Genomic DNA, 17,179 nt, shown 5'->3' with positions numbered 1-17,179 from the left:
TGTAAAAAGAGAAAAGAAACAAAGAAAAGTTATTCTCATTGAGAAGCTGAGGTGAAGGGCAAAGGCTCAGAGTGCAAGATGCCAAAGTTGAAACAAGACTGGAGCAAATGAAATCGTATTTACACACTGCAAACCTTGGGTTTTAAAAGCCTGCATATTGTGGGTACTTAATTTTTGGTCAAGTACTGACATCTGAAGAGGTGGGTTGTAACGCAACTGCACACACCTACTGTTAATAGTAATTGTGCATATTTTGCATACAAAATGTGAAAATGTTTGTGAATTTTCAGTATTGGTTTCTGAGTATTTCTCTCTCCCTGTGTCTATGCTTCTGTGGCCGTTTGCATTTCTGTCCGTGTCTTCGTCACCTGCGTCTATTTTAGAGTTTGTGTTTCATAATTGAGCAAAGGGATTACACTCCACTGACTATCTCCTCAGCCAGTGACTCAACAACAGACTCTTTCTACTGTATGTGTGTCTGCTCGCATATATGTCTGTGCATGTTGTATATATGTGCGCCTTAACCAATGTCAGATCACTGCACTCTGTCTTCCTCGTACTGACTGACCACATGCTGCACTGGACCCTGACACTGAGACTGGATACCTCCTTGATGCATAGCTTCTTCCTGTTAAATCATCAGTTACAGCTTTATCTTGAGATTTCTGTTAAACATTCATGAAATTTCAAATTAAACAAGGCCAGAATAGATGTAGTCATAAGAACATCATAACATAAGAAATAACAACAGGAGTAGGCCATACTGCCCCTTGAGCCTGCTCCACCATTCAATAAGATCATGGCCGATCTGATCATGGACTCAGCTCCACTTTCCTGCCCGCTCCCCATAACCCCTTATCCCCTTATCGTTTAAGAAACTGTCTTTGGGGTACTGAAGTTGCATGTTCAGCCATGAACTCATTGAATGGCGGTGCAGGCTAGAAGGGCCGAATGGCCTACTCCTGCACCTATTTTCTATGTTTCTATATCTGTCTTAAATTTATTCAATTTCCCAGCTTCCACAGCTCTCTGAGGCAGTGAATTCCACAGATTTACAACCCTCTGAGAGAAGAAATTTCTCCTCATCTCTGTTTTAAATGTGCGGCCCCTTATTCTAAGATCATGCCCTCTAGTTCTAGTCTCCCCCATCAGTGGAATCATCCTCTCTGCACCCACCTTGTCAAGCCCCCTCATAATCTTATACGTTTCGATAAGATCCTCTTTCATTCTTCTGAATTCCAATGAGTAGTGGCCCAACCTACTCAACCTTTCCTCATAAGTCAACCCCCTCATCTCCGGAATCAATCTAGTGAACCTTCTCTAAACTGCCTCCAAAGCAAGTAAATCCTTTCGTAAATATGGAAACCAAAACTGCACGCAGTATTCCAGGTATGGCTTTACCAATACCTTATATAGTTGTAGCAAGACTTCCCTGCTTTTATACGCCATCCCCATTGCAATAAAGGCCAAGATACCATTGGCCTTCCTGATCACTTGCTGTACCTGCATACAATCCTTTTGTGTTTCATGCACAAGTAACCCCAGGTCCCGCTGTACTGTGGCACTTTGCAATCTTTCTCCATTGAAAAAATCAAACAGCAAGTTATTATTTAAATGGAGAAAGTGCATGACCTCTCTCTTTCCAACATTGTACTCCATTTGCCACAATGGGTGGGGGGGTGGGGGGAACAGGGTGGGGCAGGGTGGGATATTGCCCCGTCGGCAGCAGTGGCACAGAGTGAGATCAGCAGCAGTGTAATTGGGAGGGCAGTCGTGGCAGCTGCAAAACAGCAGGTAGGGCAAGAAACAAATGGGCTGAAGGCCCCAACAGAGACTTGCCAGGGCCATATATAGCCCGCAGACTGCACGAGTACCCCAGCTGTTTATGAGCTGGGAGGATGTGGAATGGTCAGCTGTTCTATAGTTTTGAGGTCCTGGGAAAGAATCAGAGAGTCGATGATGTTGTCGAAATCTCGACCTCCGAAAAGAATGACTCCGACACTTTCAGCTCCTGCAGAAGTTTCTTTAATTTACTTGCTAGCAAGGGGCAGGTTACACTCAGTCAATGGCTAAGTGAACACCTCCACAATGGTACAGTTTCACAAGATATTTATACAGTAAAACCCAAGTTATGGCCTCTCCCTGTGTATTGGCTCTGTCTCGCAGTCAGTGAATACAGATAAAGAGTTAATTACTACATCCCTGTCCTGACATGGTTTCCAGATATTTCCTTTTGTCAGAGTTATTAGTTGGCCAGCCGGCCATTACTCCATGAGAGTGAGGTAATGAGCTATTACCTGTCTTGCATTGTGTCACGATTGTTCAGTTTCCTAGTCAGTTATCTGTTTGCTTCAAATGGATGAGGTCTCTACAAGAGATAATGGCTGGTGGTTTGAGTACTTCGAAAAGGGTGGGGTGGCATGGAACTTGTGTCGTATAGACAATAGGAGAGCACCATGGCGGGGGGGGGGGGGGGGGGGGGTACTTGTCTCAGCATGACTTGTCTCCGAGCTGTCTGATGGCCATCAGCCATCTCAAACCAGGTTTAGCTGTTTATGCAAGCTGACTGCTTTTATGCAGAAAGTTCTGGAAGGACCAGGACTCCATTTTGTTATATATATATTGCAAAGGGCACACAAATACCGTATGGTATCAGCTTAGATAAAAATACATTTCCACAATGTCAATCACTATCAGACGTGCTGTGGAAGTTCTGACCGAAGTGATCTACAGCAAAATGTTGGGGGCTTGCTTGTGGCATGTTGGTATTGGTTGTTGCACTTGCTTTGCTATTCATAAAATATTGTTTCATCGATTTAAAATTATTAAGTAGACTTGTCAAAATGCTGTAATGCAAGTGTGAAGTGAATGTGACAAGTTTTGGCCGCGATCAAACCGTGGCAATGTCAGTCTGTCTGTATTGATGCACAATGTAAATGCCTTGTGGCAACTCAAACTGAAATGTGATTTTAATGGATAAACATGCAGGTGAAGATAAGGTTCCATCCAGTACTATAACCTTTCAGATTTTTGAGGTGACTGACATTCTGGAATGTGGCATCTTCCTCGCTTTCTGCTCTTCTCTCCCCACCCCCCCCCCCCCCCAATGTTTCATTTATGGTGAGCTTTTGATTTTTTTAAATGGAGTCTGTAATGTATTTGCTTCATGGGTTCTTTGTTTAATAGCAATGTGTTGCAATGAATTCTTAAGAACTAGTTGGTGTATTAGCAAAGGTTTAACAATCACACTACACATTATCAGTTCATCCACCAGGTTTATCATGGATCCCCCGAACCCAACTGGCTGGGGTTTTATTGAGTCTTGTGAACATCGTGTGACTGGCTAAGCCACTCCCAACTCAACAGCTCTACCAGCCTGTGAGCATACTCACAGGCACGTACGTTGCAGAGTCATTTAGTAAGCAGGACCAAAGCAGAGGGAGGAAAACCCGGAAGGAGAATTGACCCGAGATGCACCCAGCTGTGTCTTTTAAGAGCAGTATTAGCAGAGCTTGGGAGCATCCTGGGTGTCGGGGAAAGGTGCCTGGCGGGGGGGGGGGGGGGGAGGAAAGAGCAGGGCACAATTCCAAACTAATTTTGGAATCCAGATCGAAAATACCTATTCAGTTAGTAAAGATGTATTCAGTTTCTAGTTTAAATTAATTCATTAAACAATAGAAAAAGAATCAATTGGTGGTTCCAGCCATGATCGCGATCCAGTTACCAGATCACTACTGGGCAGTGCATGCATGTGAACATCGGGTGAGAACAGGGTTGGGGGGGCGGTGTGTTAATATATTTGATATGCAAGATTATATTTTAGTTTTCAACCCATTATCTTGTCATATGTGGTATGAATTCTGTGAGCTGCTGTTTAATTTGCTCATCTGGGCCAATGGCTCATCTGGTCTGATACTTTGTGGGGTTTTTTCAAGAAACTACAACTCAGTTTTACTTGCATGGCAAAAAAAAGAAGAGCTTGACAGCCTGTTTGCATTTTATAGCATTTGAGCAAGTTGGTGCTCTGCAATATTTGGTTCACATTGTGTGCACAATGCCTGAAGCTGTTGCTTTAGATACACTGATACATTGCAGCAGGGAAGAAGTATTCTGAGTGTACCACCTGTCTCGGGGTTAAGGTTTGCTTTTCTCAATTTAGAACTAGACCATTCCTTTGTTTATTTGCTTTTGAGAAAAACATAGTATAGCAGAAATTAGATACCAGCCCACACTTGCCAGATGAAATGAACCAGTTAGATTGTTTTTCTTCACCTCTTGCTTGGATGGACTGCATTAAACCTAGCCCAGCAAACCACCGGGAACAATATTGAAAATGAAGAATTTCCTTCTGGTTTTATGCATTCCTGAATTATACTTGACTGTATTGGAAACACGTCAGCTCTTAGTTTCTGCGGTTTGGAAGAATGCAAGTGGGTTGTTGTGGATTTAAGTCCATAACATCATACAGTTTATAGGATACAAAGGAAAAATCATTTCTGGTCAGTGCAAATGATGTGTTAAGTGCAAACCACAGAGAATTCTGGATTCCGGCGTTGAACAAAATGTTGAAGTACTTTGTTATTATAGCTTTGATATCTGGACCCTGTGCATAGATTTATGACTTTCACTTTGCAACAAATAATAGCAAACTGTGATATCTAGACTTCTATCGCAGGTTTCATTGGACTGCTGCTGGATAAAGGGGATTTTGTATATATACTTGAAAAGGAGTCATTTGCAGGGCTAGGGGGAAAGAATAGGTGAGTAGGACGCATCAGATAGCGCCTTCAAAAGTGCTGGCACAGACACGATGGGCTGAATGGCATCCTCCCGCGCTGTATGTTTCTAGTCTGTTGCTCCTTAAAACAGCTCTCTGCTTATTGTTTTTCTCTTGCGGTCCACACTCATCTCCTGAAACTGGCAGTTCATGCTGTGCACAACTCCACTGGCATCAACAAGCTTCTATACTTAACTCCTGTGTGAGCCTAAGTAGCGAGCATCAAGGGGAGTGTATAGATTGAACTCTCGCCTCATATAAAAACCAGCACAGCGAGGGGAAAGCTGCACAAATGCTGATTTGATAATGTATGCAAATATATAAACCATCCAAGACCTCTAATTGAAATCACCTTCAGAATGTTACACACAGAAAAGAAACTTCAAAGATCTCAGGAGCATATTATTTCTTCGTGGTACTGAATGTAATTTTTTTTCATGATGACCTTTCTGTGGCAGGTCCCAAACGAACAGGATTGAACAGACATTAATATTTAATGCTGGAACATTCTGTTTAAAAGTCTCTTATCTGCGGTACACAGCTGCCTGGGGGACAGCTCAGCACGGATCTTCAGTCGCAAACAATGTGAAGAGGCGAAGCACCTGCTGACTTGTAACCTACTAACCATCCTGTCAAACAGCCACAACCAAGGTTTTCCATCTGCATAACACAGAACCAGAGAAGCATTGGCTGACAGGCCATTTGTTTCCTTTCTTCTTCTGAATCACTCATAGATGACTGCAGATACATTATGTAGTTTACTTCGGCTCCAGTCACTGGAGACAACCACAGAGCTACACAAAAGTGCTTCCAATGTTTCAGTCTTTATAACCTTAGAGTTCGCATTTGTTAGGTTTTGCCCGTACTAGTGTAGATATGGTTGGAGGTTGTGTTATTTTATGTGTTTGATAGCTGCAGTTAGTACTCTGATCATTGCTGTAATGTATTTGCTTAATGGGTTCTTTGCTTAAGAATTCAGAGCAACACATTGCTATTCAGAACTAGTTGGTTTATTAGCAAAAGATTTAACAATCACACTACACATTACCAGTTCATCCACCAGGCTCACAACCACCTGCCTCATCGTGGCTCCCCTGAACCCAACTGGCTGGGGTTTTATTGAGTCTTGTGAATATCATGTGACTAGTTAAGCCATTCACAATTTAACAGCTCCACAAACCTGGTCACAGGTGCATACATTACAATTGCTCCTCTGAACTTTCCACTCTCATTCCCCCAAGCTCCATAGACTGTCTTCCTCTTGCATTATCACCCGAGTTGAAAACAAGACTCATTGCACCATCTCTGACTCTAATTAATACTTTCTCATAAATTCAAAACTGTGGAAGTCCTCACCTTCATTCTGTCTTCTTCCTACAATCCATGCACTTTTAGGACCAAAAGTTTTAAACACCTTTTCTCCTACTCTGTTCAACCTTGGTGACATGTTGCGCTGTGGGTCTTGATTACTGTTCTAAAAATAGAAAGAGGGTGAAAGGTGGCTAGCAAGGCAAGCCATCTACATAAATAGATAGACATAAGCAAAATATAGCTGGATATTTCTTCTCGAAGTTGCCGGGACTAATGTATTTTGATATTCAGCTTCATTCCTGTTGTGATCCTATTAATTTTTCTCTCTCTTTGTCTTCTTACAGCTGCAATTAACTTGGCGAAACTGAAGCTCTTCAGACATTATTATGTCATGGTAAGTTTTTAAGCTCATCCTCCTATTATGATTGAAGGGATGCAATGGTAGACATTCAGATGCAAAGCACTGACATCATAACCCTGATATTTACTGGGATTGGAGACCTGAAAGTATGTTTTTTTCCAGGTTCCCCGCCCGAAAGCCAACCTGATTGACAGGCCTGGCTGTCTGTCGATCGAGAGGGCTCTGGAAAAGGCCACAGCTGCTAATTCTAGTTGTGTGTGTGGTGGCGGGGGGGTTGGTGCGTAGGCGTAGAGCGTGGTCGGGGAAACTGACAGATCGTGGGGAGAGATTGCGGTGGGAGGGAGTCGGTGATCGGGGGCCGGTGGGGGGGGTGGGGGGGTGCTCGTGGAGGTGGGGGGTGTTTGCAGGATAAGTTTGTTGGGCCAGGAGGAAACACTCCTGCTCCCCTGGCCCATAAGGCATTCACCTTATAGATCCAGCCCTTCTCGCCAGCTTTTACCGGCTGGGTTTCCCGAAGCTAGGGAAACCTGGACGACCGCAGCAAAAAATACAAACAGTGTTAAAATGAAGGCATGCAATTTCCTTAAAAGGTTTCAACGACAGACCCGTCCCCTGAGAGCAGATTGGTCACCCGTCCCTCGTCCCGTCTCTGGTAAAACCAGAAGTGGATGAGTTCGAGGTGGGTTGGGTTCCTGTTTGAAATGTTAACATTTTTCCTTCCCATCCAACCTAAACCCACCCATTTTGGGGGGTTAAAAATTACCCCCATGTGTCCCAGAGTGATAGATTTCAGAATTAGACAAACTTTTAAGATCTATCCAAACATCTGTGTTGAGCCAGACAGCTTCTTCCTCTAAACTCCCAACTGTGTAAGCGCAGACATGTGCTGGTATTGTAAGGCAGGTGGATCCCCATAGAATATGGTACTTGAGTTTATTATAGCACCTTCCGGGCTGCCTTTTGAATCTGTCATTGGTGTAAAAGCACTGCTTGTCTTAGCTCTTGTTTTAATATAAGTTCAGCAAGGACTGATGTGTTTTGAAATCTCCTTTTAATTAACCCAAATGCTATAAAGCTCAGTGCTAGCTGACAAAACCTTTGGAGGATGAATGTAAGTACACGCCCATGCATTGAAGCCCATTCAAGTGCAGATGTCTGCATCCTTGCCTTCTGTCTGTATATATTCCTGAAGATAGAGAATTGGTTTGCGTGCATAATAGGATTTTAGGAATTGTGACCTTTAACTTGCTTTCCGCAATAGTTTTGGGAAGCCCTGCAAAGTATAGGAGGGAAGTCAAATAGTCCAGCCCAACTAAAAATTAAAAAAGAATATTGTTCCGATGAAACTCCTGAGTTGTATGTTAATAAAAAGAATACACTAGGATAAGGCTCAACCGTTATTTGGAGTCTATGGGTCTTATGCCCATCAATATCTCATTCAAGTGATCATTCTTAATGCGTGAACCTCAACAGTGCATGTCCAACAGTGTATTCAACTAGGAACAGCATCTGAATCATTGATGACCTCCACCCATGTGCTCTTTCCAGTGGGGGCCCACTGGATAGAGATCAGGAGAAGGAATCCAGGAAGATTTTACTTCTCCTTAGCTCACAGACATTGAAGTCAATTCTAATTGCCCACTTCCCTGCCCAACTGAGATCACAGACCAGGAATTTGAACTTGAGGAATTTTGTTCTGAATGTTTTAGTGCCATGCAGTGCATTTCCACAATGAGGCACCTAAAATACATTTTAAGTTTTTAAAAGCCATATTAATCTCAACACAAGGTGGCTAGCCTCCTGATCAGGCTAACCAATCTATTGTGTTTCTGTGGCCAGGTGCAATATTGTGACATTTCACTATTCCCCATTGAATTGAGTTAAGTTAGTGATGATTTTTGAAGACGACTGCATTTTATTTCTATTTAACGACAGTATTCGCGAACAAACTTGTGACCGTGCTTTTGCTGTGGGTTGTGACACTGCTGAAATGGTTTTACAATATTGAGCAGTTGAGCTGTGAAAGAGCATTGGGTTTGGAACTTCCAGTCACTGTTTTAGTTATAAACAGAGTTACTATGTTGTGCTTGCTGGGTTGCTGGGGATAATGAGTTCTGTTTCGTGGTCAACTGTGATGTCAGTTGCCGCTTGTGTTTGTGTGTGTGTTGGAAGGTCAAAGTTCGTGGTGTCCTCTTCAGGTTGTGCATAGCTGTTGGTGAACCGCAGTTTAATTTGGTCCAAGTGTTTTCTGTGCATTTGTCCAATGGTCAGTTTGACCTGAAACATCCTACTCCCCTCTTTGGCTGTGACCGTGCCAGCAAGCCATTTGGGACCATGTCCATAATTGAGCACAAACACAGGATCATTGATCTCAATTTCGCGTGACAAGTTTGCGCGGTCATGGTACGCACTCTGTTGATGCCGCTTGTCCTCCACGTGATCAGGTAGATCAGGGTGGACCAGAGAGAGCCTTGTTTTAAGCGCCCTTTTCATGAGCAGCTCGGCTGGGGGAATCCCTGTGAGTGAGTGGGGTCTGGTGCGGTAGCTGAGGAGTACTCGGGACAACAGGGTCTGCAGGCAGCCTTCCGACACGCGTTTCAAGCTTTGCTTGATGGTCTGGACTGCCCGTTCTGCCTGGTCCTTGGATGCGGGCTTGAACGGCGCAGATATGACCTGTTTGTTCCCGTTGCGGGTCATGAACTCTTTGAATTCGGCACTTGAGAAGCAAGGCCCATTGTCGCTGACCAGGACATCGGGCAGGCCGTGCGTGGTAAACATAGCTCTTAGACTTTCAACGGTGGCCGTGGATGTGCTTCCAGACATTATTGCACATTCAATCCACTTTGAGTAAGCATCCACGACAACCAAAAACATTTTGCCTAGGAATGGGCCTGCATAGTCTACGTGGATCCTCACTACGGTTTCGATGGCCAGGACCATAAACTTAGCGGTGCCTCTCTGGGTGCATTGCTCAACTGAGAGCAAGCGTTGCACTGGCGTACACATGACTCTAAATCTGAGTCGATGCCTGGCCACCACACGTGGGATCTGGCTATGGCTTTCATCATCACGATGCCTGGGTAGCTGCTGTGCAGTTCCCCAATAAATGTGTCTCTGCCTTTCTTGGGCAAGACCATATGATTGCCCCACAAGAGACAGTCCACCTGCAGGGAGAGGTCATCTTTGTGTCTGTGGAATGGCTTAATCGCTTCCTGCATCTCCACTGGTACACTGGACCAGCTCCCATGGAAGACACAGTTTTTTTTTACCAGGGACAGTAAAGGATCCTGGCTGGTCCAGGTCCTGATCTGGAGGGCCTTAACGAGGGATTTCTCGTTCTCAAATGCCACCATTACCATAAGCAAGTCCGCTGGCTGTGCCATTTCCACCCCTGTGGTGGGCAATGGTAGCCGACTGAGAGCATCTGCGCAGTTCTCTGTGCCCGGTCTGTGGCGAATTACATAGTTGTATGCCAACAGCGTGAGTGCCAATCTTTGGATGCAGGCAGAGGCATTGGTATTGATCCCTTTGCTCTCCGGGAATAGCGATATGAGCGGCTTGTGGTCTGTTTCAAGCTCGAACTTGAGGCCAAACAAGGACTGCTGCATTTTTTTTTACCCCGTAAACGCACGCCAGAGCCTCTTTTTCAACCATGCTGTAGGCCCTTACGGCCTTGGACAAACTCCTGGACGCATACGCAACTGGTTGCAAAATTCCCGATTCATTAGCCTGTTGTAACACACATCCGACCCCGTATGATGACGCATCGCAAGCTAACACTAGTCGTTTACATTGGTTATACAGGACAAGCAATTTGTGAGAACACAGTAAATTTCTGGCTTTCTTAAAGGCAGCCTCTTGTGAATTCCCCCACACCCAGTCGTCTCCCTTGCGCAGTAGTGCATGCAGGCATTGCAGCAGGGTGCTTAACCCAGATAGGAAATTATCGAAGTAGTTAAGGAGTCCCAGAAACGACCGCAGCTCTGTCACGTTCCGTGGTCGCGGCGCGTTCTTGATGGCCTCCATCTTGGCGTTGGTGGGTCTGATGCCATCTGCTGCGATCCTTCTTCCGAAGAATTCAATGTCCTGTGCCAGGAAAACGCACTTCGAGTGTTTCAACCTGAGCCCCACGCGATCCAATCGACTAAGAACCTCCTCCAGGTTCTTCAAGTGCTCCATGGTGTCCCGACCTGTAACCAGTATGTCGTCCTGGAAGACCACTGTACAAGGAACCGACTTTAGCAGGCTTTCCATGTTTCGCTGGAAGATCGCTACAGCTGACCGAATCCCGAACGGGCACCGGTTGTAAATAATTAGACTTTTGTGCGTGTTGATGCAGGTGAGGCCTTTCGAAGACTCCTCCAGCTCCTGCGTCATGTAGGCCAAGGTCAGGTCCAGCTTGATGAACTTCTTCCCTCCAGCCATGGTCGCAAATAGGTCGTCTGCCTTGGGTAGCGGGTACTGGTCCTGCAGCGAAAAACAGTTTAATTGTTACTTTATAGTCACCGGAAATTCTAACTGTGCCATCCTCCTTGAGTACCGGAATAATCGGACTGGCCCAGTCGTTGAACTCAACCAGCGCGATGATGTCTTCACGATGCAGCCTGTCCAGCTCGATTACCACTTTTTTTACACCATGTACGGTACCGCCCGAGCCTTGTGGTGGATGGGTTGCAAAACCTTTGGAGGATGAATGTAAGTACACGCCCATGCATTGAAGCCCATTCAAGTGCAGATGTCTGCATCCTTGCCTTCTGTCTGTATATATTCCTGAAGATAGAGAATTGGTTTGCGTGCATAATAGGATTTTAGGAATTGTGACCTTTAACTTGCTTTCCGCAATAGTTTTGGGAAGCCCTGCAAAGTATAGGAGGGAAGTCAAATAGTCCAGCCCAACTGAAAATTAAAAAAGAATATTGTTCCGATGAAACTCCTGAGTTGTATGTTAATAAAAAGAATACACTAGGATAAGGCTCAACCGTTATTTGGAGTCTATGCGTCTTATGCCCACCAAATGGATCTGCACTTTCGCCCTCAAGAAACTTCCAGTGCCTGGCTCGAATAACGATGGGAACTTGCTTAGAACCTGGGTACATGCGGTGTTGTCAACTGACGAAAGCGCTCAGATGTCGTCCCAGTTCCAGTGGATTTTCCCCAGCCAGTTTCTGCCAAATAACATGGGGCCATCCCCTGGCACAATCCACCGCGGGAGTTTGTGTACTGCTCCACCATTGGAGACTTTGACTTCAGCACTGCCAATTACCGGGATTAGTTCCTTTGTATAAGTCCTTAGCTTCGTGTGAATGGGGCTGAGCTTGGATCTGTGTGCCTTCTTCCCCCACAGCCTGTCGAAGGCCGTTTTACTCATTATGGACTGAGCTTGGATCTGTGTGCCTTCTTCCCCCACAGCCTGTCGAAGGCCATTTTACTCATTATGGACTGACTTGCCCCCGTGTCCAGCTCCATAGACACTGGATTACCGTTCAGTTCAGCTTTCAACATTATTGGTGGGCATTTCGTTGTGAACGTGTGTACCCCGTACACCTCTGCCTCCTCCATATGAGTTTCCAATTCTGTCTGATCCACTGTGGACCGATCTTCCTTTGCAACATGGTGGTTTGCAGCTCGCTTGCACATTGGAGATGTCCCATTGTTCTGCAGCCATTGCATGCATAATGCTTAAAGCGGCATTGATGGGGCCGATCACCCCCGCAGCGCCAACAGGGTGTTAACTGCCTCGCATTAACAGATGATGGCGGACTCTGGGTCAATTGAGGTCAGGCCACAGCAGCCGGCGTGTACACTCTGCCCTATACATTTCTGCTCAAAACCGACATTACTTTATGCACAGTACTGGCTGAAACTTCTTTGTTCTGCTAAATCTGTTTGGTGTTGTCGCTGGTGGATATAAATGCTTGGGCTATCGTTATGGCTTTACTCAGATTCGGAGTTTTTACAATCAACAGTTTGCGAAGGATTGTCTCATGTCCGATGCCCAGTACAAAAAAGTCTCTGAGCATTTGTTCTAGGAATCCCTCAAACTCACAATGTCCTGCAAGTGGCTCACCACTTCCTGGCCCTCTGATCGTTGACACTTATAGAACCGATATCTCGCCATCAAAACACTTTCCTTACGATTTAGGTGCTCCCGGACCAGCGTACACAGTTCTTCGTAGGATTTCTCTGTTGCTTTAGCCGGGGCCAGGAGATTCTTCATGAGGCCATAGGTAGTGGCCCTACAGACAGTTAGGAGGATCGCCCTTCGTTTGGTTGCGTTCTCGTCCCCTTCCAGCTCATTTGCCACGAAGTATTGGTCGAGACTGTCCAAGAAGGCCCCCCAATCGTCACCCTCCGAGAACTTCTCCAGGATGCCGACTGTTCTTGGCATTTTCACATGGTTCGTTACCTCGTCGCCAATTGTTTTTCTCATAATAAATGGTCAGACCAAGTACTGTGTGTAATGAGCAAGTGTGACCTTAGCTCCTTTATTGTAGTTCCAGAGTGCAGGTACCTCGTGGGTGGCCTGCTTAGATACTGTACTCCCAAGGGATGCTGGGATCCCTTGGGATTCCAACAGGTAGGCCCTCTGGTGGACAGGTGTGATGCAGGTTACAAGGGGTTAAATACATAACCCCCAATAGTATAATGGTACTTCTATTATTTCTTAACTCTAGCCAAAAAGATTCTGTCCTTGACCTTTCCGAGACATCCTCTCTCTCCAGCACTGTCATTCTTCTTAACCAATACTGCCATACCACCTCCTATTTTTCCTTTTGTATCTTTCCTGAACACCTTATAACCAGGAATATTTATCCTGCCCTTTTTGAGCCAAGTCTCGGTTATTGCCACAACATCATATTCCTATGCGGCTATTTGCCTGCAGTTCACTTTCCTTGTTTACTATGCTTTGTGCGTTCACATACATAGCCTGTAAACCCATCTTAGACCGTCCTGTATGCTCTCTTAGTTTGACCCTACCTAATACCTTGCTATTTCTTGCTTTAGTGCTCTCTGCCTCTCCCAATCCTTTGAGCACTTTATTGCCCCTTTCTAATGTTACATCCTGGTGCCCATTCCCCTGCCAAATTAGATTATACTCTCCCAAACAGCACGAGCAAACCTCCCCGTAAGGATACTGGTTTTGACCCTGTTGAGGTGCAGCCCATCCGGCCTGCACAGGTCCCACCTCCCCCATAACTGGTCCTAATGCCCCTGGAATCTGAAGCTCTCCCTCATGCACCGTCTCTGCAGTCACGCATTCATCTGCTCCATCCTCCTATTTCTATACTCACTCGCGCGTGGCACCGGGAGTAATCTGGGGATTACTATCTTTGAGATCCTATTCTTTAATCTTTTTCCTATTTCCCTAAAATCTGCCTGCAGGACCTCGTCCCTCTTTCTACCTATGTCATATGGACCACGACCTGTGGCTGTTCACCTAACTGGAATTCCCACATGGCACAGAATGCGTGGGACTGAGCTGCCCTGCTATGCCTCTATTTAATAGACTATGAACCTACTTAGCAGAAATAAACTTAAAACGAAAAAAAAACACTCGCCAGCTACTCCCCAATCGGCTCCTTCCCTTGAGCCAACGTCACTTTAGGTTTTTTACTCTGATGTCACTCTTTCAAAGAGTTCCTCCACTCCCGCCCAGGTCCACCTCGGCTCCAGTCTGTTACCAGCAATCCTGTGATGTCACTCCGAGATTTTTTTCTCTCTGCTCCTCCTAGGTCTCTAAATAGTACTCAAGTGGGGAACATGGGTTGAAATATATATTCAGCTCGGTTTTGCTTGTTGTATTGCCGTTCTAAAAGGCTAATTTTTGTTTTTTTGTGTTTCAGATTGTGTGTTACATTTATTTTACGCGGATCATAGCAATCCTGATCAAAATCATCGTGCCCTTCCAGTGGAAGTGGCTGTATCAGGTAAGCACACTCACTATGTCCTGGTTCTCATCAATTACAAGCAAGTTAGTTAATCGGTTGTTTGAAGATCTGTCTTGCTTTCACTGTTGCCTCGCCACTCACTAATTCTCAAGCTGCCACGCAGTTGAATTGAAATCTTGCACAGAGCCGGGCTGCAGCTGGAGCGGGGGAGCACCATCTGCGCTTGCGGCTATTTGCGCAGTACCCTACTGTTGCGGCCATCAGTACAGACCACGCTTTGCAATAAAATGACTGGACCTGTGAGGGGTGGGAGGATCGAGGATCGAAAGGAGAGAAGCTGCGTGTGAGGGGTTGGGGCGGGGTGGGTGGGGAGGGAGAGAGAATGGGTGGAGGGAGACCTGGGGGAAAGAGGGAGAGACTGGGTGAGAGGGTGGAGTGGCAGGGAGACTTTGGGGGCGGGGGAGAGAGTGAGAGAGTGAGTGAGTGAGTGAGAGAGACTGGGGGAGAAAGTGGTGTTTAAAAAGAGAACCAAAAGGGGAAAAACACAAACCGTTTTATTTTGTCTGTCGTTCTACAAGTCCCAGGAATAATGTAAATATAGATTTCCTCTTAAACGTTTAGTGAAGTGTTAATAGAAACAAGTTATGTGATGATGTATAAAAATTGCAAGAAACTACTTTAATAGAAACCACTTTGTTTATTGAGAGACACAGAAAATACTTTGATTAAACTGATAATGTACAATTTTGATTTGGTATAAATGTTTGAAATAGGTAATTAAAAATTGAGTACAATGAAGATTGTTTTCCGCTATTTAATTGGGAAGTACCTAAAATAATTCAACATTATTCGTGGCAAGAACAGGAATTAATATTGTGGAGCGTGTTTGAGAGAAACACATTAGAAGCAAAATTCGTAAATTAACATTTTAACGTCACCATATTAGTTTCCAAGTCTGTTGTGTATCTGTAAAGCATGCACTCCCATATTCTGCCACCAGGGAGCACATCCCCTGAAGTCCCAAGGGATCCCAGCATCCCTTGGGAGCATTGTATATAAGCCGGCCCCGAAGGCCTGTTCCTCACACTGGAGTGTCTTAATAAAGACTGAGGTCACTGTTACTTTAACTTCCCTGTCTGCAGTCTCATCTGTTAGGAACACAATAACTGGCGACGAGTATACGAATCCAATGCAAAGATGCAGTAACTGTGGGCATCCTGGAAAAGTTCTCGGAGGGTGAGGACTGGGAAGCCTATGTCGAACGGCTAGACCAGTATTTTTCAGCCAACGAGCTGGATGGAGAAGGAAGTGCTGCAAAAAGGAGAGCAGCCCTCCTCACGGTCTGCGGGGCACCGACCTACAGCCTCATGAAAAATCTTCTGGCTCTGGTGGAACCCACAGATAAGTCGTATGAGGAGCTGTGTACACTGGTTCGGGAGCATCTTAACCCAAGGGAGAGCGTGCTGATGGCGAGGTATCAGTTCTACACGTGCCAGCGATCTGAAGGTCAGGAAGTGGCGAGCTACGTCACCGAGCTAAGGCGACTTGCAGGACAATGAGAGTTTGATGGCTACCTGGAGCAGATGCTCAGAGACTTTTTTGTACTGGGCATTGGCCACAAGACCATCCTACGAAAACTTTTGACTGTAGAGACACTGACCCTCAGTAAGGCCATTGCGCTAGCACAGGCATTTATGTCCACCAGTGATAACACCAAACAAATCTCTCAGCACACAAGTGCTAGCAATGTTCATAAAATAACTGGAACTGTGTTTCCGAGCAGGAATGTACAGGGCAGAAACCACGAGTCTGCAACTGCCAGCAGGCCTCAGGTGACCCAGATGATTCAGAGTCCCCAACAAAGGATGAATGCAAGGCAATTCATACCTTGTTGGTGTTGTGGAGGCTTCCATTCAGCCTTTTCATGCCGCTTCAAAGGGTATGTTTGCAAGAGGTGTGGAACAATGGGGCATTTCCAACGAGCTTGCAGACGAGCTGCAAGCTCTGCAAAACCTGCTAACCACCACGTGGCAGAGGAAGATCGGTCGGTCCATGGTGGATCAAAGCAATTTCGAGCTTCAGAGCGAGGAGGCAGATGCTGAAGTACACTGGGTGCACACATTTTCGATGAAATGTCCATCTATAATGCTAAATGTAAAATTGAATGGATTACCCATAGCCATGGAACTGGACACTGGCGCTAGCCAATCCATCATGAGTAAAAAGATATTTGAGAGACTGTGGGTGCAACAAGGCGCTCAGACCAGCCCTGAGCCCCATCCACACGAAACTGAGAACGTACACCAAAGAGCTCATCACTGTCCAGGGCAGCGCCATGGTCAAGGTCACTGACGAGGGCATGGTGCACGAACTGCCACTCTGGATTGTCCCAGGCGATGGCCCCACACTGCTTGGAAGGAGCTGGCTGGGCAAAATCCGCTGGAACTGGGATGACATCCAAGCGCTGTCACTAAGTTTGTGGTCCTGGCCCTCCAGACCATGGTCAAGGATCCATGTCGACTATGCGGGCCCGTTTCTCGGTAAAATGTTCCTGGCCCTGGTGGTGGTGGATGCTTTTTCAAAATGGATTGAATGTGAAATAATGTCGGGAAGTACCGCCACCGCCACCATTGAAAGCCTGAGTGTCATGTTTACCACCCACGGCCTGCCTGACATACTGGTCAGTGACAGCGGGCCATGTTTCACCAGTGCCGAATTTAAAGAATTCATGACCCGCAATGGGATCAAACATGTCACCTCGTCCCCGTTTAAACCAGCCTCCAATGGGCAGGCACAGCGGGCAGTTCAAACAGAGCCTCAAACGAGTCACAGAAGGCTCAC

General features: G+C 45.8%; 1 protein-coding gene across 1 annotated transcript in view; it reads left to right on the top strand.

The window, feature by feature from the left end:
* Positions 1-17,179, top strand: part of gpr107 (G protein-coupled receptor 107) — a 124,565-nt gene that overhangs the window by 59,684 nt on the left and 47,702 nt on the right. The window contains exons 15-16 of the mRNA XM_070863793.1: positions 6,433-6,482; positions 14,294-14,377. Coding sequence (XP_070719894.1) covers positions 6,433-6,482; positions 14,294-14,377 — 134 coding nt within the window. The remainder of the gene's footprint in view (positions 1-6,432; positions 6,483-14,293; positions 14,378-17,179) is intronic.

The sequence above is a fragment of the Pristiophorus japonicus genome, chromosome 20 (genome assembly GCF_044704955.1).
Source record: "Pristiophorus japonicus isolate sPriJap1 chromosome 20, sPriJap1.hap1, whole genome shotgun sequence".
Classification (NCBI taxonomy): Eukaryota; Metazoa; Chordata; class Chondrichthyes; family Pristiophoridae; genus Pristiophorus; species Pristiophorus japonicus.
The sequence above is the reverse complement of the archived record's forward strand: the minus strand, read 5'-3'. Positions and strand labels throughout refer to the sequence as shown.